Source organism: Amphiprion ocellaris, chromosome 19 (assembly GCF_022539595.1).
Source record: "Amphiprion ocellaris isolate individual 3 ecotype Okinawa chromosome 19, ASM2253959v1, whole genome shotgun sequence".
Lineage (NCBI taxonomy): Eukaryota > Metazoa > Chordata > Actinopteri > Pomacentridae > Amphiprion > Amphiprion ocellaris.
The window spans coordinates 11,778,823-11,800,897 of NC_072784.1; the positions used below are offsets into that span (position 1 = coordinate 11,778,823).

Sequence of the window (22,075 nt, forward strand, 5' to 3'; positions counted from 1 at the left end):
TGCGGAGGGCAGATCCACGGAGATGTGCACCGCTGCAGAATTGATTAGCAAATTGCATTAACTTTCACCCTCAACCCTCTCTTCCTCTGGCGAGCTCCCAGATAGTAATGGCTCCTCCGTCATAAGTCATCCTCTTTATCGGACGGTGGGGGGTTGGAGGTGATTCCACGTCATATGGAGACGAAAGATTCTAGTTAAACCCTCTGAACCCCAAAACCTGCCAAAGGAAAATGCCGATATTGCACCAAGTATGAAAGCCAGAAACTGTAAAAAGAGAAATAATTGGTGGATTTTTAACCGTCAAACTGTCCTTGAACTGCTCATCTGTGACTCATCGTCCTATCTGAATGTTTAAAATTGTTCTGCTTGGTTCTACACTTAAAAATAATGTCAAAAATAGACCATTTGCGCAAACAGGATTCTGTAAAAAAACTAGGGCTGGGACTTTAACGTGTTAATTTCAATTAAGTAATTACAGCGAAAATAATAACGCAATTAATTGCACCCTCCTCAGTTCCCTCATTTCTGGCACACCAGTAACTCTGATGAACACTCCAGCCCAGTAGGTGGCGGTAATGAACCTAAAGTCTGTTTGTAGCCATGAAGAAGAAGCACAGGAAGCACTGAGTGAAGTCAGGCACTGGTGAACAGTGAAGGAAGACGAGACTGAGCAGAAGGTTTTCTTTTAAAAATCTTCCTGATGGCAGCTTGGATAAAAGCCTGGTTGTGTGCAAATTGTACAACAAAGAGTTTTCTGATCACTGCGTCACTTCAAGCCGACGGTATCACCTCAATGGAAAACATGTTGCTGTTAGCACCAGAGCTAACGTTAGCTACAAGTCATGCTAACGGCTAACGGTGTAGCCATCCCATAATAGACCACTTTTCTAGACAGTGCTTGAGTTTACAGAAAGTCTTAAAATGTTGAATAAAATCGCTATAATTGCACTTAGATTTGCAGTAATCTGTGAATGTAGCAGACAGATGAAAAATGCTGATAAATAGAAATGAAACATTTTTGTGGTTTAAGTTTTTACTCCATCGAGGCTCTGCCTCCTTGGAGGAGGAATAACCTAAACAACAAAAATATCTCTTTTAATAACTTCATTATAAACTTTTTGTTTATAAAAAATTACATAAATAAAAATTGATATTTCTTTAAAAAGAACCATCAAAATTACACCATTTATCAGACCCAGAAAAGATGAAAACAGAATGAATCTCTGGATTTTCAACTTTCTGAAGCTCCTTGAACTACTTATGCTGATTTTATGTGCCATACAGTGGAAAAAACAACTAAATTCAGGCTTTAAGTCATCAAAATCACTTTTTTCTATATGTCCCATTTTCCTTTTTTAAAATAAATTTTAAATTATAAACACGTATCTGTCTATTCATTGATTCAACTGTCAGCCGCAATTTTATTTGAAATGAAAAACTTCACTTATTTTCAAATATTGCTATTTGACAAAACTGCAATTATTGCGATTAATTGCAAAGCCTGTAATTAATTAGATAAATTTTTTTAAACAATGAAGATATTAGTGGCTCGGCTGCAACCAACCATCATGCCACAAAAAATGTGAGACTTTTTGGCTGAACTGCAGGCAGTGTTTACACACAGCAGATAGGAGACAAGCATGAAAACACATTAAAAATCAAAGTTGTTCAACATGTTTCCTGTTGAAAGTACAGCCTTTCGTCGTCATTTCGCCAACGTTTGAGACTAACATCAGTAGAATTTGATGTGTGGAAAATTTGGCAAGACAAGGTTCCAGTGTTTAGATATTTTAACAAAACTGCGTTGTGGACATATTCGTAGGTCAAAAAAAAATGGTGTGCATAAATGTCTATATGTTGTCATCTTAGATAAATTCACATGATGCTTTGATGTTGCCTTCAGGTGATTCTTATTTTGCCTTGAAGAATCGTTTTGGAAACAGTTGGGAATTTTTGTCTTTTGACCATCAAAACTAATTGGGAACCCATTTTAGGGGTTTAGTATCTCCAGATATAAAACTCCCACAGCCATGAAATTTTGTGAGGATACAGACAGAATGGTTTCCAGAACAGTTTGGTCCATATCACCATTTTGACTTGTCAAAATGGCAAATAAACTGGAACCTTGGCTTGAAGTATAAAGTCCTCTAATGCTGAAGGCCTCAAAAGTTGGTGAAATGTCAACCAAAGACTGTATTTTTAGTAGGAAATATGGATCCATCCATATATAGACACTTATAGGAACTTTTTGGAGACACAATACCACCCTGGATTGAAAATTCTGCACTTTTTTCCCCCATTTTCAAAGGCCAATAATTAAAAACTAACCATGTTTTTAACTGCTGGAGTCATTCAGTCATTTAGATGTGCTGGAAACTATTCTGTCTGTGTCCTCACCACATTTAATGACTGCGGGAGTTTTGTTTCTTGTGATTCTGAACTCTTAAAATGGTGTCAAGTGTAGTTTTTGAGGGTGAAAATACAAAATTCAGAATAGCAAATCACTGAAAACTTGGCTTGTGATACAAACTCTACTGATGCTAGAGGCTCAAAAATTAGTAAAATGTCAACCAAAGAGTGTATTATTAATAGGAAACAAAGTTACAATATGAAAACATTGCACTTTTTTCCATTTTCAGGGGCCAGTAATTAGCAATCCGGCCTCTGCTGGATCCATTCAGTCATTTAGATCTGCTGGAAACTATTCTGTCTGTGTCCTCACCAAATTACATGTCTGTTGGAGGTGGATTTTTAACCCTTAAAATGGCTTCTCAGGTAATATTTATGGTAAAAATGCAAAGAATTGAACAATCTGAAAACATGAAAGTCTCATAATTAGCCAAAAATATCCTTCAGAACTTACTTTTGGGTTCCAAATAACAAAAAGACAAACAAAAACTGAGACAGTGGATGAAAACCGCCGTCTGAAATTACACGTGCATGGATCAGTGTAAGAAATTTGGCTAAATGTGTTGGAAAATGATGCCAAAATTCCAATATTGTGCATCCCTCAGCACACTGTAGCCTTTCTGCTTAGATAAATGTGAAGTAAGGACGTCTGTTGCTAACATCCAGACTGTTTCCTCCTGCAGAGGCTGGTGGTAAAACCGGACCAGCTGATAAAGAGACGAGGGAAGCTGGGTTTGGTCGGCGTCAACCTGGACCTGAACGGCGTCCAGGAGTGGCTGAAGCCTCGACTCATGAAGGAGACGACGGTACGTCATCCGTCCTCTCTGCAGCCGTTTAACCTCCACCCACCCCTCTGTTGGAAAAGACTCTCCTCCGATCAATACCATCCACTCAGACCCTCCTCTTCTTAGCCTTTCCTTCACCCTCCTTCATTTCCCTCTGATGCATGTGGTTTGTTTTCGTGCCTAAACTGCTGCCTCCATTTGCTGCTGACTTCAGTGTCGTTCTGTTGGTCGTAAATCAGCTCCGTCAGCTGAGGCGGTGAACAAACAATCAGGGAAGATCCATCGATGTAGCAATGAGACGCCGCTCGGCCTCATAAACCAGGAGGCGAGTTATGGAGCGTCGGTTCGTGAAGCTCAGTCTGGCTGCAGCATAGAGACGTATCTCCGAGCAGATTAGATGAAACTGTCAGCAGCAGCGACTAGCCGTAAATAAGAATAAATGCAGCCGCTGGTGCGCTGTGGACAGTCAGTGTTTCATCTTGTCGGGTTGTGTCATTTTTATCATCTTCTACAGAGGAGCATCATTTAGTAGACTAATCACTTTATTGTGGGGAAACACACATTATTTATTTACACAGTAGGTATTTGCTCTGATGTAAAATCAAAAACTAACAGTTTAGATTTGCTGTATCATAAATACAGACCCCACCGTTGCAGCGCAATGTATTTTTCCTCTAGAAACTCTTGATTTTGTCTATATTTTGGAGTATTCTGCAGACTCGGAGTGAGTCATCTTGTCAGCCAGTGTTTGTTATTAACTCACGATAAATCTTTTAGCCCCATATCATCACACTCCCACGTCCCTGCTTCACTGTCAGGACTATGCATTCACTGTGGCAGTCCTGGTCTGGTTCACACCAAACAAACTGGACTCCATCCGAACTTAGCAAATTTATCTCTGAAGAAGAATGAAAGAATGTGCTCCCCACATTCATCAGGCTTCTTTTCATGGTCTTTAGCAGATTTTAATCTTGCAGTTTTGCACTGGACTGGAAGCAGATGTGGTTTTCTTGTTCTCTGTCTATAGAGGCTGATGTTCTGAAGTGTCACTAAAACTCAAATTTCCATAGATAAGTCTGACTGAGCTGTTTTTAAAGCTAGATTGTTATGCGTCTGTGGAGTCATTTTATGAGAACAACCACTGAAGCCCTGATTAGTGCTACTAAACTGTTCTTCACTGATTTTTAGTTGATCTTCCTAGATCCCTTTCCATATTTGTGAAATCTCACAGTCAGATTTTTCAGTGTTTCTGTTCATTTTTTTCCCCATGTGGAGCCATAATGAAGATGTGCAGATAGGGACAGCCGATGGATCCATTGTTGGATGCCGTTTCTGCTTTGGGGCCTTTATTTTCAATATTGTCTTGTATTATAGTATTTGTTTTTGATTGTTCATAAGAGGAAATGCTTGACTGTTCAACGTAGAAATAATACAATTGTGAAGAAATGATTTAATTTGGAATCATTTCACATTTAATTGATGATGCACGGGGGTGTCCTCACTTCTCTTGTACACTATATTGCATCTTATATTAAGTCTTGTCTGACCGATAATCTGCTTCTGCCTCTTGTGTTTTAGCGGCTTATCATCAGATCAGAACTGTTTAGAGGAAGCCATCCACTAAAATAGCTTCTTATCCTGAAACCTGATCTGTTCTTCAGTTTGTTCACTTTATGCTTCACTTCAACCAATTCATATTTTGTGTCTTAATGTAATTAAATCAAAGCATTCACATGTAAATGGGATTGGGAGCATTATCTGTTTTTTTTTCTCTGAGAGTCACTTCATTTGTCTGAAATGGGCCGAGGTCTCTTGAGGGATTTTCAATCAGATAACCGTTCTATTTTTTCTACCTCAGCTTTTTTCTTTTTCTTGCACTCTCCAGAATGGACATTTTTTCTTTCCTCCTCGGCTGGCTGCTCTCAGCTGGCCTTTAACTGTGGAGGAATGACAGCTTCAACCAAATGAGCTGTGGCTGGCCGGCAGATCTACACGACAGCAGCTCATTTCTCTTTCCTTTAAATGTCAGTGTGATGCTTCAATTTAGCATTTATTCCTTTATTTGCTTCTTCACCCTCTCAACAGCACAGAAAATATGGAAATTAATTGCAGACCTGATATATATTTCTTTTTTTAACTCATGCAACTTGCACCAGGATGTTCATTTAGCTTTTTGCTGTGTTTTATTTGTCTACTCTACATAATAAAAGTGCTTTGTCGATGATTCACAGGTAGGAAAAGCCAAAGGGATTCTCAAGAACTTCCTCATTGAGCCGTTCGTGCCTCATAAACAGGTAAACTACTTTAAACCATTTACATTTCAGTTCCTTTATCCCCAGAGACATTTATTTTTGGACTTGTTTGTCATTTTACTCGTACATTTCGCAGGAGGAGGAGTTCTACGTTTGCGTCTACGCCACTCGGGAAGGCGACCACGTCCTGTTTCACCATGAAGGCGGGGTGGATGTTGGAGACGTGGACGCTAAGGCTCAGAAGCTGCTGATCGGAGTGGACGAGAAGATCAGCGAAGATCTGGTGAAGAAGAACCTGCTGACCAGCGTCTCCAATGACAAGAAGGCGTAAGTTACAGGAGAGCATTCACTATGGGTTGCATCATATCATAAACTGGAGATATCTGATGTGTTTTTCCAGGCTGATATTGATGATCAGTAATCAGTGTGATCAATAACTGATATTTGGAGCTGATGTCCATTTTATTTGTAGTAAGAAAATGAAAATCTTGGTGTCCAAATTTAGACTAATGCACACTCCGACTTGTTTACTTATTTTTGTTTACTCAGAGTCCAAGTAGCACATTTCAAAAAGACAGTCTTTTTCCAGGTGCTAACTGGAATGCAGTTATGCCATAGAAGAACCATTTTTAGTTTCACAAAGAACCTTTATCAAGAGGCTTTTTTAAAGAGCCCCTAAAGGTGCCTCAGTAAACCATCAAAAAATGGTTTCTAATGATGAAATTTAGCAAAAATAGGTTCTTTAAGGAACCATTTTCAAGATAATTCTTTGTGGACCCTCCTGGCTCTGTTTTTATAACAGAACTTGATAATTGTTTCAATGATTTTTTTTTGCAAAAAATGTCAAATATTCAGAATTTGTAGCATTTCTGGGTCCCTTTCATTAGAACACATTTGATATTCTGGGTTCTTGGTCAGACAGAACAATATATTGCCAGATGCTAACTTGGGATTCTCGTTACTTTTTGTTCTCCGATATTTTATCAACCAAATAATTCATTGATAATAAAAATATTCATTAGTTCCAGCTCTAGTTTTATGGTATCACCAGCCATCAAACCAAGTAACTCAGTACTTTAAAGAACCACATAAAACATGTAAAGAACCTTTCTCTAAATAGAGAGGTTCTTTAACTGATGATGGCGCTTTGAGGAACCAGAGAGAATTCAGAAAAGCCATGTAAGAACCATTATTGTGTGGAAGTACATTCAGGAAAACGGGTGCTAACTAGAACCGATCATGGTTTTTCACAGTGATGCCATAGAAAAACCGCTTTTAGTTCCACAAAGAACCTTGTAGCAAGAGGTTGTTTGAAGAACCCCAAAAAGGTGCAAAAAAAATCCATCAAAAAATGGTTCCTTCAGGCACCTCTACTGGTTTTACCAAGAACTTTAGCAAAAATGCATTCTTTAAGGAACAATTTTGGAGACAGTTCTTTGTGGACCCACCTGCTTCTGTTTAGACAGCGGGTATAAGGTATTTTTTAAGCAAAAACATCAAATATTCAGAATATGCAGCATTTCTGGGTCTCTTTCATTAGAACACATTTAATGTTTTGGGTTATTGATCCAACAGAGCAACATGTTACTTCTTCTGATGTTTCATTGACTAAATGATTCACAGATAATAAACTTTTAATTTTATGGAATCACCTATCACCAAACAAATAACTCATCACATTCAAGAACTACATAAAATATGTGAAGAACCTTCCCCTAAGTAAGGTTCCATTTAAGGAAAATATAGATGCTAACTGGAACACAGTGCTGCAGTAGCATTATACTTATTTTTAGCTGGAGATTCTTTAAGCAGCCTTTTCAAACCAACAGTAAATTTGTGACATTGATGCATGAATATATTTTATTACAACCTGTTCCTCACTAAACAGCTAGAACAGACTAAGAACTGTTCCATTATGTAATTAAAGTGGAGAACCATTCCGTGTTGGCAGTGAACGTTGGGGGAGCAGCAGAAGGGGGGAGGAAAGTTTCCATTAGACAAATGACAAACCTCCTCCTCCTTCGATCGGCCTCCACCCCCCTGCATTCAGATCACGTCCTTTTATTTTGATGGGACTGAACCAGCGGCTCCTTTCTGTCCGTCTCCAGCACTGACGGCACATTCTGACCGGACTCGCTGTCTGGGCTGACATTGAAGAAGCCGCCTCAGAATTCACAGCTCACCTCCTCAACCCCCGCGGTTCAAAACAAAACACTCAGACGTGAAGCTGAGTCACTCGAGGGTTTTTCTGGTCACCGTTTTGCCCCCCGATGGGCCGCAAAAGGCTCTGAGCTGCCAGCATATCTGACAGGCAGGAAAACAAAAGCCTGCAGCAGCTCTTTGTGCTTCTGTTTTGACATGTGACGGAGGCAAATTAGATTTTTTCCTTCTCCTACAGCGAAGACTCTGCAGCTAATTTACAGGTGGACTGTTTCCTGTCCAGCTCTGCTTTAAAAATAATCCAATGTCACCTGCAGTTTGTGATGCAGCTTTCAAATTATGTGTAAAGTAAGATGGTTATAGGTCAATTCTGTTGCATTGAACACATTAAACTGCATATTTGCTATCTTCTGTCATATAAGCTGATTAGAATGTTGCTGTCGGTCAAAGAGGAGGAACAAAACTAATATAAAAATATGCAAATACAATAGAACAGAATAGACTTTATTGCTGTTTACACGGATACAATACAGGTACAGTAAAAATAAAGAATTAAGGTAAGTGGAGCAACAAAAGAGAAACTATTAACAAAAGTACATTATAAGAATAAAACAATAGAACACATTATTTTAAAAATATAAAAATAATAATGTATTTAGTTTCCAGTTGACATTTCAGTCTTTCTCCATATTACACTGATTTGTGATTTTAATCTACAACTATTGATAAATTTTCTCATATAATCTGTTATTTTGTTAATAAAATGTCAGAAGTTTAAGAACAATATGTGTATTTAAGAAGCTGATTTCAAAAATGTTTGGCACTTTCAAGTTAATATTGACAACTTATCACCACTCTGTGCGTTGTTGTGATCATTTCTGCTGGAGATAGACGGACATATAGAAAAGGTGTACGTAGCCACCTTTACCTTTCTCATTAACCAATTAGACTGTAGGCTTGTTTCCGAGCCTTGAATTTATCATGTAAGCTCCCTCCACTTTGTTTTTTTGCAACAGGATATGACAACCGAGTGGAGGATTTAAATGGCTGACCCTCATTTATCTTTTATTTTCCTCTAAGTTGGACCATAATTTACTAAATTAACATCATGCTGTATTGAAGGAGACTTGAAAGTAGATAAGGAAACCAAAAACACATTAGAAACATGTTTACTGAGCTAGCAAATCATATCAGAGGTTGACTCAATTTCTCATTGTTTTCTATACAGTCTGACTTCAGTCACCCCCTGCTGGTTGCATGAAAGAATGCAGCTTTAACATTTAAATCCAGAGGTTGCATCCACGTTTTATGTATATTTCAAGTTATAGAAGAACTTTCTCCTCCATTTTCTTGGTTTTAAAGGTGCCTTTTAACATTTCAAAAAATCAGAAAAAGACTCTCGGAGAAAAACCGCTATTTCCTTGGCACTGTTGAAACAAATCCAAAAATCTGATTTTCACATGTCGGATGTTGTCTGTCTCTCTGCAGGATTCTGTCCAGCTTCATCGTCGGACTCTTCAACCTGTACGAAGACCTTTTCTTCACTTACCTGGAGATCAATCCTCTGGGTGGGTTTTAATTTCCTTAAATCCACAATAACATCTGTAAAACCCTCTCCTGATGGCTTCTGTGCTTTGTTCCAGTTCATTAACATATTATGAGGTTATTAAATTAGACATCAAAGGGAAATTGGAGAGGAAAACACTGATGTATTATGGAAAATCAGCCGCATTTTTTCACACCGAGGGAAGTTAAATAATGCATGATGTGGCTGTTTGATGAAGCAGCCTGTGTTGCTAATGAAGTAATTGGGAGCTGATTCATGGCCTCCGGCAGATGTTCTAGTCGCTGCTTTGATGTCCGGCCTCCACCTTCCTCCTCCTGCAGGGAGGTTGGAGGTCATCATGAAATCAGCATGCTTCTTCTTCTTCTTCTTCCTCTTCTTCAGTGGTCACAAAAGATGGCGTTTACGTTCTGGACATGGCCGCGAAGATTGACGCGACCGCCGACTACATCTGCAAGGCTAAGTGGGGCGACGTGGAGTTTCCACCGCCCTTCGGCAGGGAGGCTTATCCAGAGGTGAGGAGCTGCTTCACATTTCAGTTGGTCAGCAGCAAACAGTCGGCACTGGTGTGTAGTAGAGGAAAAACGCTGACTGGAATCAGAATTATTCTTTCATATCAGCTGGTTTGTGCCACTTTTCATGCTATCAAGATGCAAAAGAAGTCAAAACTTATTCAAAAAAGGTGTTTCCATCTCTTATTAAAACCTTTTTTTTCCGTCAAAAATCACCTCAAACAAGAGTAAAAATTAGCAAAATTAGGGACGTTTTCGTTGCAGTTTGTATGAACTTTTTCTAATGTGATGACTTCAAAATGTGCATATAGAAAATAGACTAAATTATAAGTACTAATTCTAGAAATGACAATATTGCACATATCAGTGGTAATGCACAGATTTACAGAATGAAGTTTAAAGTTTCAGAGCTCTAATGTGCTGCTGTAAGTTAGAAATAAGCAGCTACATTGAGTTACTGAGTGGTAAAACTAATAAATTACATTCCTCTACCTTCTCCATAGTGCATTCTTATATTCCTAATAGTTTTCCATCCAAGATAATGGATGTGCACCACTGGTCCATTTCCACATTTAACAGCTTTTATTGTTTTTAGCAGACAGAATATCCATGGACTCATGTAAAATATACATAATACAACATTATTATCCTCTTGATCCTGGTCTGTAAGAGGTATACTTAAGTCTTGACAGTATTGTAAGAAAGGTGCCCAGGTCTTTGTGAAATGTTGTTTGGTTTTCCTGACTGTATGTTTAATTTTCTCCAGTTTCAGAAAGAACATAGTGTCTCTTATCCACCTTGTAAAACTGAGAGGAGATTCCAGCAGAGCAGAACAATCCCTCTTGCAATCAAAGTCGTAAAGGATATGACCTCACAGGCCTAGCTGGTATTATTGCAATTTTGTTGCAGCGCACCAAATATGGCACAGACAGGATTGGGTGAAATTACCATTCCATAAATCTTTGTACATACATCAAAAATGTTGAGCCAGAATGTGTGGAGTTGCAGGCAAGACCTGAACATGTGAAGATGGTCTGCAGGTTGGCCTTTACAGTGAGGACAAGAGGGGTCTGTGTTGGGATACATGTTCGCCAATGTCACATTGGTTAGACGGGCACTATCTAGGAGGAGGATTTATGAATTAGTGTCAGAGATGTTCTCCATATATCGTCACCTAATTCATCACCCAACTCAACTTCCCGATGTCTCCTAATTCCATCAAGTGAGAGCAGAGAAATGTTGTAAATCAACTTATAAAGTTGATGTTAAATTTCTGCTGACTGGGGAGAGTGAGAGGATGTTGTCTATACCGTCATCATTTGGTAGGTCTAGGAAGGAACTGAAGGATTTCTGGATGTGGTGTCTATCCTGCAGGTATCTACAGAAGCGCTTTTGGCAAAACAATCATTTGTGATAATTGCAAAAACAAGGCAAACTTGCCCTCTTCAAAGAGATCCTGAACACATTTAATGCCCTTATTATGCCAGATATGCATTTATATGAAATTAAATCTCTGGAGGATGAAGGAATATTAATGTCCTTTAAGAAATCCTAATGATATGATGATAAAAGTTCTTTTCATATATAGACATTTATTTTATTTTAAACTTATTTTTGCCGTGCTTTAATATCTTAGACAATTTTACTCTCTTTTAGAAAGTGGCTGGGTTTTTTTGCGCTCATTTTTGTTAACATGTGCAGTACTTTTGCTCAGCTCTGGTTGTTTTTAAATGTTCTATGTGAAGAAGTTTGTTTTGATTTGCTAATATATTTGCAGAAGAGGATATTAATGGATTCAATTAATCAAATCTACTTTACAGTTGAACAGCATACTCTAAATAGCACCTTATCAGAGATAAATATTAACTGTAGTGCAGATAAAAACAAAGAAATGAGTCTGTGGAGGTGTTTTGTCTACAGGATGTTTTTTGTTTATCAGATGCATCATGTGGGAGCTTGTTTTTACGACCGACTGTCTGTGCAGCAGACGGTTCGCTCTAATTGGATGCTGGGAGTCAAGGGACAGCGGGAAGCTTTGATTGGGAGGTTTTTTTTCACTCGGAGCCACCAGCTGTGTCCTGACTGTCACAAACAACCGCTGACGTGTTTCACATCCACTCACTATTTCTAATTAATGACCCTTTAACAGCAGAAAACATGAGCCGCAGCCTCATGGAGAGCTGCTTGTAGACGTCCTGCTCTGATTGAGGCAGCAATCAGGCCCTCCAAGCTTTGATTTAGCTGCTTTTTTTAACCCCTTTCTGACCTTTTCCTTCTGCTTCTCAGGAGGCCTACATCGCTGACCTCGATGCCAAGAGCGGAGCGAGTCTCAAACTGACGCTGCTCAACCCTCGAGGCCGAATCTGGACCATGGTGGCCGGAGGAGGAGCCTCAGTGGTTTATAGGTACAAACTGAATTATCCTGTCAGATGGTTACTCACTGTGGGTTCATTTTTCACTGCAGTATAAAGTCCTGCACCTCTGTGGAAACAGAACAACCATGAAGAAGGAGAGAGAACTCAGAAATCGTTTGTGCAGAATGACACAGTTAGAATGTTGTCAAGGTGCACAAATGACACAAATAGATGTAAAAATGTCATAAAGACTCAAGAAAATACAAAAATGACACAAAAAGATGCCAAAATAATGAACAAAAATTAAACAGAGGCACAAGAAGATGCAAAAATGATACAAAAGATCCAGAGAGATCTAAAAAATATCTACAAATATAAAATAAATATGAATATATGTTAATACACAGCCCTGCACCTCTATGGGAACATAACAACCATGATGAAGAAGGAAGGACTTAGAAATGTTGTCTATGCAGAATGACGCAGAATGTTGTAAAGGTGCACAAATGACACAGAGATATAAAAATAACAGGAAAAAATGACACAAAGACACAACAAAAATGAAGCAGAAAAATGCAAAAATAACAGAAAAAAAATTATTAAAAGACAAGAAGATGCAAAAATGATACAAAAGATCCAGAGATCTGAAAAAAATATTATTAAAATAATATTTGTTGAAATATCATGATTGTTAGTTTAGAATTGGTTGTTTTTCCCCAATAAAACCTTGAGTCACATGTTCTGCTGTTGAAGAACTGTTAGAAAGCTGAAAATCTTTTAGTTTTTGCAGTATTATGCTACGATGAATAGTGTCAGTTTGACCATTTTTAAAAACCCATGGCAGGTGTTTTGGTTAAAGAATGCCTGAAATAAGTCACACTCATTAATCCACATGTGAGATGATTCAGCTGGATGTTTGTCCTAAACTGTCCCCAGACTTCATCCTCATTATGATGATTCCACTGCTCATAATTAGGTTTAGAGGATGCAGCAGTGAGACGGATGCTGCAGATTCAGCTTCCTGTAAGTTAGATTCCTGGATGGTAGTCTGGAGGAACGAGCAGTGTTCTGCCGTCTGTCGGGGAGGAAACCGTGACGTAAAAACACATCAGCTGTGACTAATTATTCCCTCTGAGCACTGTGAAGCTGTTTTATCTGTTTACAGTGAGGTATTAATTCAAAATATATGGAAAGAGTTCTGCTCCGTGCAGCCGAAGTTACTACTTTTTTCTTCTTCCAGCGACACAATCTGTGACCTCGGTGGAGTCGATGAACTCGCCAATTATGGAGAATATTCAGGAGCTCCGAGCGAACAGCAAACGTACGACTACGCCAAGACCATCCTGTCTCTGATGACCAGAGAGAAGCACCGTGATGGTGGGAAAATCTACAGATTGAGGTCTTTTTTTCCCTTTCTTTTTTAGTGTAAAATCTAACAAATCCTCTCATAATGTGTTCCAGGGAAGGTTCTGATTATTGGAGGAAGCATTGCAAACTTCACAAATGTAGCAGCGACATTTAAGGTGCAGTATCACTTGCATTTGGTTTAAAAATTTGCCTTAATCTTACGTTTTCCACTAAGTGTATATTTGTCTTTTTTAGGGGATTGTTCGAGCTATCAAAGACTATCAGGTGCCACTAAAAGAGCATGAAGTCACCATTTTTGTCCGTCGTGGAGGTCCAAACTACCAGGAGGGTCTCAGAGTGATGGGAGAAGTTGGTAAGTTGAGTTCAGGCTTCGTTTCCGAGTTGAGCAGTCGAGTATTTCTTCTTGACTGAATGCAAAATAAGCTGTGAACAGCAGAACTTTCTGTTTTGGACCCATGAGTTGTGTCTATGTCTACATCATGGCTCCACATGTGAATGAATTGAACAGAGAACCTGAAAAATCTGCTTCACAAAGATGGAAAAGGATACAGGAAGATCAGTGATAGGTTAAAATCTAGTTTCAGCAGTAATCAGGAAGTATAGAAGGAGCAGTAGTACCACTAATTAGAGCTGGTCGACCTTCTAAAATGACGCCAAAGACGGTGCTTTCCTTGTGCTGTAGATGAATGTCGGTCTTTGGTCAGATGACGGCAAGAAAAATTTGTTCAGCTCAGATGGAGTCCAGCATGTTTGATGTGAACCAGACCAGGACTCCCACAGTGAATGCATAGTTCCGACAGTGATGCACAGAGGGGTGATGATAGGAAGCTGCATGAGTGCAAAAGGTGTTTGGAGATGATATTTATAGATGAATGTCTGTGAATAAACCAAAATGGTCTCAGAGTGACTCAGAGTCTCCAGAAGCTTGAAGAAAATGAATATTCCAGCATGAGAACCATCCAAAGAAAAACATCAACAAACAGTTTCTAAAGAAGAAGAAAGTGAAATTTGGTATCCTCCATGATGAGGAGTATTGAGTGCTTCATCAAAAATAAAGTTGGAAAATAAAAGGTCTGAATTTTTAATATAGTGTATTTGAGCTGTTAGTTTCTAGTTTGACATAAGAACAAATACCTTCTGTTCAAATTAGAAATAATGCTAGACCATGAGGTGATACAGGTTTTAATCATGTGACATTTAAGTCATGTTGCCCAGTTGTGCCCTCACTTCTGTTGTATATTATCACCCTCGAGTGTATTTTGTCTGCAAGCACCAGCTGATTTTAATTGAATTCCTCCTCAGGAAAGACCACCGGGATCCCGATTCATGTCTTCGGCACAGAAACCCACATGACGGCCATCGTCGGCATGGCGCTGGGCCACAGGCCGATCCCCAACCAGCCTCCCGTCGCCGCCCACACCGCCAACTTCCTGCTCAACTCCAGCGGCAGCACATCGGTACGACACTCATTACCGTCTCCGTGGAGACACACCGGGCTACTGGGATGTCGTGCGTTTACATCATCAGTGGAGGAGGACTTCCAGGCCCCTGTTTCACTTCTCACTGTCGTGTCCTTTTACTGAACCACATTATCAGAAGCTCTTTGTGTGAGAGCATCGAAGGCTATTATAGGCTGCTAGTCGTCTACAGTCAGTTGTGCTGCCCGAGGCTTCCATTAGGAATGTGCAGGAGGAAGGACTTCACCAGCGTGTGCACGTACAAGCATGTATGTTTCAGTTTCCTCTCTAATGGAGAGGTCGGTATACCACGACAAAATGGAATTTGTGCAAACATGCACAGAAAAAGTAAGAAAAACTGCATTTTTTTTGCAGTTTTTGTAAAAGCTACAAAATATCAAAGCACTAAAATCTCGTTAGTCATCCTTCACAAAGCTTTACTTGTGTAGCCGATGGCATAAAAACAGTCCAGAACAACAAATCTAACTTTTGTACATTGTGTGCAGGTGATGTCTCATAACATAACCTGAAGGTCTCCTTTTATCCAGCTACAAAGATATAAAGAAGCACGGTTTTAACCAGTTTAAAGCAGATCCATCCTCAACAGAGCCGTCCTTATTAGCACATATTTAATCAAATCAGTGCAGCGGAATTAAAAATGCATATTATATTTCTTTTTGTCGCTTCCAGACTCCGTCGTCCAGCAGAACGGCTTCTTTTTCTGAGAACAGAGCCAGAGTTGAGGCCTCGCCGGCCAAGAAGGTGAAAACTGGAGCTCCTGCTGGTAAGAAAACATGCACAGTATTCATACACGACTTATAGCATGATTAATTGAAGCCTTGTTGTCCTGCATGGTGGAGTTTAGGTAACACAGCTCCCTCTTTGGACAACAAGAGGACTCTGCAATCCAAACTTGATTAAACAGAAAGCGGCTGTTAATCTATAAAAGCAATGAGCAACTTAAGTGAAGTGTCCCTGGTTGTGTGGTGATAAAAGCTGATTTCTGTTTTTTTGTTTTCATATTGATGCAGAAATGTCCCTTTTCAATCACAACACTTCTACAGGAGGTCAAAGGTCATTGTGTCCTCACAAGACACTTTATTTAGCCAAAAGAGCTCAGACTTGAAGTAAAGGAAAATTTCACATGAATATCTTATAGGACAAAAAGATCGACTGATGATATTTTATATCTATAACTTCAAAGATCAAATCTGGACATCCATGGATGTAAACTTATTTAATTTGACTAATTGCTGCTATCAATCTTTAGCTGAACTAGGTTTTTGTAGTAGATTTAGTAGTTGCACACCTTTACACAAGAGCCAACAGGTTTAACTGCACGCATTAATTATAATTCTTTCTATTTCTAATTATAGTTCTCCTGACATGGAGACAGAATGTATCATTACAGCTGTTGGAATATTTCTATATAGACTGCTATTAGTTTAATTTGGTCTTTGTTTTATAATTGATTTAATATGCATTACGCATCACCATATGTTCTTTTCAATCTTGTTGGGATGACTGTGGCTCTCCAAGTCACTGTTTTGTCTGAAAAAAAACGCAAGAAACATTGAAAGTGACTTATGTTTACCGTCACCTTAACAAAACAATAAAGCAGCGGTGTTGTGTGTCCCAGGTCGGAAAAGAACTATTGTTTCCTCGTCTTCAGTTCCTCTCACGAGCAGCTTTTCTTTCCCTGCAGCCAAAGCAACAACCCTCTTCAGCAAACACACCAAGTCTCTGGTTTGGGGAATGCAGACTCGAGCAGTTCAGGGAATGTTGGACTTCGACTACGTTTGTTCCAGAGAGGAACCGTCAGTCGCTGCCATGGTTTACCCCTTCACGTAAGTCCACTTAGTGCCTCTGTTTGGTTCTTTATTGTACATTTAAATTCATTTCAAGAGCCACTGAGTAAACTTCTAACTGTGCTTTCTTGCAGAGGCGACCACAAACAGAAGTTCTACTGGGGCCATAAAGAGATCCTGATTCCTGTGTATAAGAACATGGGTGACGCCATGAAGAAGCATCCAGATGTAGACGTGCTCATCAACTTTGCCTCTTTGCGTTCGGCCTTTGACAGCACCATGGAAACCATGCAGTACCCACAGGTAAACAGAGGTCTTTAGTGTGGCTCACTGAATGGTAACTGTGGGTATAACCCTGCCATTTCAGCTTCATATTTTACTCAGCATCAGAGACACTGTTACTCCATCTTGTCCTCAATGCCAATGTCTGCAGCAGACCATTCTACACAGTGCTGTGGAGATAAGTGTGGCTATGCAAGACTGTCACTGTATTTTCTACTTTACTCCATTCTACACAGCGCTGTAAAGACTATACCATTTCTTACAGGTTTCTGCAGGTAAACCGTCCTTTTTAATTGCTTTCAGATTCACACCATTGCCATCATTGCTGAGGGAATCCCAGAAGCCCACACCAGGCGGATCATCAAGACGGCGGATGAGAAAGGAGTCACAATCATCGGACCGGCAACTGTAAGCCTCATTTCACCTCTCAGGAAATTATCAGGATTTTACTTTGTTCTTTTTGTCAGGAAATAAAAACAAAACGCGTGTGTTTTGTGTGCAGGTTGGAGGAATCAAGCCAGGGCTGCTTTAAGATCGGGAACACAGGAGGAATGCTGGATAACATCCTGGCCTCTAAACTCTACCGTCCAGGTAGCGTGGCCTACGTGTCCCGATCAGGAGGGATGTCCAATGAACTCAACAACATCATCTCCCGCACCACTGATGGTGTTTTTGAAGGTGTAGCCATTGGCGGAGACAGGTAAGGAACTGTTTTATCTGCAGTATTTGTGCATATGAGTTTGAGCTGGTGCGTAAACCTGGACTCTCCTGCAGATATCCAGGTTCAGTGTTTACTGACCACGTGCTGCGATACCAAGACACTCCTGGAGTAAAGATGATTGTAGTACTGGGAGAGGTGAGGAACAAACCTCCACTTTTGTACCTGCAGCTTTGACCAAATACCAAGTTTTACATCCTATGTCTGCTTTCTAACAGATCGGCGGCACAGAGGAATACAAGATCTGCCAGGCGATTAAACAAGGCAGGATCACGAAGCCAGTGGTCTGCTGGTGTATCGGCACCTGTGCAACTATGTTCTCCTCAGAGGTAAGAGGGGCAAATGCTGAGTGTTTTTAGCTACTCTCACATTTTTGAGTCACTGTTGATCCATTTTTCGCTGCAATATGAAGTCCTGCACCTCTATGGAGACAGAACAACCATGAAGAGGTTGAGGGAACTCAGAATGTCTCATGTGCAGTTAGAAAGGCCAAAATCGCAGAAAAGAACAAGTTTTTTGATTATTCATTAAAAAACAAAAAAGAAAAACCATAGAATTAATGTATACAACATTTTCCAAGTGCCCATAGGTGTTACCAAAACAGGAAAAAATGGGCGCTCTACATTAGCTTCTTATGTCGCTACAACCTCTACAAACTCAAGCTCGGCATGTTTCACCATGCTGAATGTATCTTCCAACAACTTGCTCCTCTGTATACTGTTGTTGAGCCATGCTGCATTTATTTTATTGATTCAGTTTTATTTTTTTTTACTTTGTTAATTTAGACAACGAAAAGTGCATGTCATACATACATTTAAGGAATACTGGAAAGTTAAAAAGCATTTTGTTTTCACAGTTTCTTTCTTTGATGACTGGTTGGATGTTGGCCAACGTTACAATCCTTGCAATGCGTTTTAGGGTTCAGGAGGTCAACAGCTGTTTTCAGTCCATTTTTTGACTGTTTTTTGCTCTTCTTTTCCCCCTTAGGTTCAGTTCGGGCATGCAGGAGCTTGTGCCAACCAGGCTTCAGAGACAGCAGTAGCTAAAAATAAGGCTTTGAAGGAAGCTGGAGCGTTTGTCCCCAAGAGCTTTGATGAGCTGGGAGAGATCATCAAGTCAGTGCACAGTCATATTTGTTACATTACTGTTCCCTGCCAATAAAAAAATAATGTGGTTCTTGGTATGATTTTTAAATTTTTGTGTTATCTTTTCCTCCATGCAGATCAGTGTATGATGACCTTGTGGCGAAAGGAGTTATTCAGCCAGCTGAAGAGGTTCCTCCTCCCACTGTACCGATGGATTACTCCTGGGCACGAGTGAGTATTCATGTCAGGAAGCCTATAAAATTTTGTTTTGGGTCATGAGATGAGAAAAAACTGAACGTTTTGTTTTATTGTCTTTTTGCTTTTCAGGAGCTGGGTCTGATCCGTAAGCCAGCTTCTTTCATGACCAGCATCTGTGATGAGAGAGGTCAGGAGCTCATCTACGCCGGCATGCCCATCACCGAGGTCTTCAAGTCGGAGATTGGCCTTGGAGGAACCCTGGGGCTGCTGTGGTTCCAGAGGAGGTTAGTTTCTATTAAACGTTCCGCTGTGCTAAATTTCCGGCATTTTTGAAGGCATACTAAACATGACATTTTTTTTTTTACAAGAAAAGCACTGAGAGAGCGTAGTACTCCGCCAATGCTGCTCAGTCTTTGTATCGCTTCCGACGGATGAATTCTTTAATAAAAAATTACCTTGCGCTGAGCACAGGCGTGTGTTATGTATGTGTACGTTCTGTACGGATAACGAATCGCGTGACCTAAACATGTAGCGGGCGGTGGGAATTGATAGAACTCGGAAACACCCCCACAATTTAATCTATTGTTCCTTGTATCATTTCCAATGGATAAGTCCCGGTCGATTTGTAGTAGGATCGCAATCGTGATTGTTAGCAGTTAGCATGGAATAGCGTTCTTTTGTTGTCATAGTTACAGTGATGCCGTGCCACGATCTTCCAATGATACAGAAATCCTTAACAAATCCGTGGATCCAGACTACAAGCCACATCACTGCCAAAATCTAATGAGGTGGTCCTTGTGTCATTTCTGAACTTCCTTGAAGATTACATCAAAGTCTGTTTTTGAGTAATGTTGTGCACAAACAAAGGTTCACAGATTAACAGAAGGTTTGCCGATCGTCACATTACTCCGCAGCATTCCTTAACATTTTTCTGCTATTTTTGTTCACGTGATATTTTTTTTTTGACATTTTAGATGACATACACATGATGTCTTTATTCCTTTTCGGAAGACATACTACACTATGGTGTTTTTTTTTTCCATTTGGGACTACATACTGAACTGTGATGTTTTTGTGACATGTCAGACGCCATGAAATTATTATGTTTTTATGCCATTTTGGACGACGTACTAAACTATGACGTTTGTATGCCATGTTGGACGACATACTAAACTATGACATTTTTGTCAAATTTAGGACCACATGCTAAACTATGACATTTTTGTCAAATTTAGGACCACATGCTAAACTATGACATTTTTGTCAAATTTAAGACCACATACTAAACTATGACGTTTTTGTCATATTTTGGACAACATACTAAACTATGATGTTTTTGTCATATTTAGGACCACATGCTAAACTATGACATTTTTGTCAAATTTAGGACCACATGCTAAACTATGACATTTTTGTCAAATTTAAGACCACATACTAAACTATGACGTTTTTGTCATATTTTGGACAACATACTAAACTATGACGTTTTTGTCACATTTTGGACCACATGCTAAACTATGACCTTTTTGTCATATTATGGACCAAATACTAAAGTATGACGTTTTTGTCACATTTTGGACGACATACTAAACTATGACATTTTTGTAAAATTTTGGACGACATGCTAACCTATGACGTTTTTGTGACATTTTGGACGACATACTAAACTATGATATTTTGGTCATATTTTGGACGAAATACTAATCTATGACGTTTTGGTCAAATTTTGGACGATATACTAAACTATGATGTTTTTATGACATTTTGGACGACATACTAAAGTATGACGTTTTTTGTGATATTTTGGACAACATACTAAACTATGATGTTTTTGTGACATTTTGGAGGACATGACGTTTTTGTCATATTTTGGACGACATACTAAAATATTTTTCACGGCCTCCTTTACATTATTTCATCATATGGCATGTTTTCACATGTTGAAAAATGACATTTTTTGACACAGTATACTATGGCGTTTTTTTTGCGCCAAAATTCATGATGATTTTTTTTTCAAAGAAAACCTTTCTGGAGTGTTTTTCACGGCCTCCTTTACATTATTTCATCATATGGCACGTTTTTACAACATGTTGAAAAATCGCATTTTTTTTCGACATAGTATAGTAAGGCGTTTTTTTTGCGCCAAAATTCATGATGATTTTTTTTTCAAAGAAAACCTTTCTGGAGTGTTTTTCACGGCCTCCTTTACATCATTTCATCATATGGCACGTTTTTCACAACATGTTTGAAAAATCGCATTTTTTTTCGACATAGTATAGTAAGGCGTTTTTTTTGCGCCAAAATTCATGATGATTTTTTTTTCAAAGAAAACCTTTCTGGAGTGTTTTTCACGGCCTCCTTTACATCATTTCATCATATGGCACGTTTTTACAACATGTTTGAAAAATCGCATTTTTTTTCGACATAGTATAGTAAGGCGTTTTTTTTGCGCCAAAATTCATGATGATTTTTTTTTCAAAGAAAACCTTTCTGGAGTGTTTTTCACGGCCTCCTTTACATCATTTCATCATATGGCACGTTTTTACAACATGTTTGAAAAATCGCATTTTTTTTCGACATAGTATAGTAAGGCGTTTTTTTTGCGCCAAAATTCATGATGATTTTTTTTTCAAAGAAAACCTTTCTGGAGTGTTTTTCACGGCCTCCTTTACATCATTTCATCATATGGCACGTTTTTACAACATGTTTGAAAAATCGCATTTTTTTTCGACATAGTATAGTAAGGCGTTTTTTTTGCGCCAAAATTCATGATGATTTTTTTTTCAAAGAAAACCTTTCTGGAGTGTTTTTCACGGCCTCCTTTACATCATTTCATCATATGGCACGTTTTACAACATGTTTGAAAAATCGCATTTTTTTTCGACATAGTATAGTAAGGCGTTTTTTTTGCGCCAAAATTCATGATGATTTTTTTTTCAAAGAAAACCTTTCTGGAGTGTTTTTCACGGCCTCCTTTACATCATTTCATCATATGGCACGTTTTTACAACATGTTTGAAAAATCGCATTTTTTTTCGACATAGTATAGTAAGGCGTTTTTTTTGCGCCAAAATTCATGATGATTTTTTTTTCAAAGAAAACCTTTCTGGAGTGTTTTTCATGG

At 39.0% G+C, this 22,075-nt stretch overlaps 1 protein-coding gene across 1 annotated transcript in view; it reads left to right on the forward strand.

Moving 5' to 3' along the window:
* Positions 1-22,075, forward strand: part of aclya (ATP citrate lyase a) — a 35,343-nt gene that overhangs the window by 7,293 nt on the left and 5,975 nt on the right. The window contains 21 exon segments of the mRNA XM_055005181.1: positions 3,093-3,215; positions 5,426-5,488; positions 5,583-5,773; positions 9,095-9,174; positions 9,555-9,685; positions 11,969-12,087; positions 13,277-13,413; positions 13,498-13,559; positions 13,639-13,756; positions 14,707-14,861; positions 15,552-15,645; positions 16,567-16,708; positions 16,804-16,972; positions 17,255-17,359; positions 17,454-17,471; positions 17,473-17,651; positions 17,726-17,807; positions 17,888-17,998; positions 18,657-18,784; positions 18,892-18,985; positions 19,082-19,236. Of these exon segments, the coding sequence (XP_054861156.1) occupies positions 3,093-3,215; positions 5,426-5,488; positions 5,583-5,773; positions 9,095-9,174; positions 9,555-9,685; positions 11,969-12,087; positions 13,277-13,413; positions 13,498-13,559; positions 13,639-13,756; positions 14,707-14,861; positions 15,552-15,645; positions 16,567-16,708; positions 16,804-16,972; positions 17,255-17,359; positions 17,454-17,471; positions 17,473-17,651; positions 17,726-17,807; positions 17,888-17,998; positions 18,657-18,784; positions 18,892-18,985; positions 19,082-19,236 (2,456 nt within the window).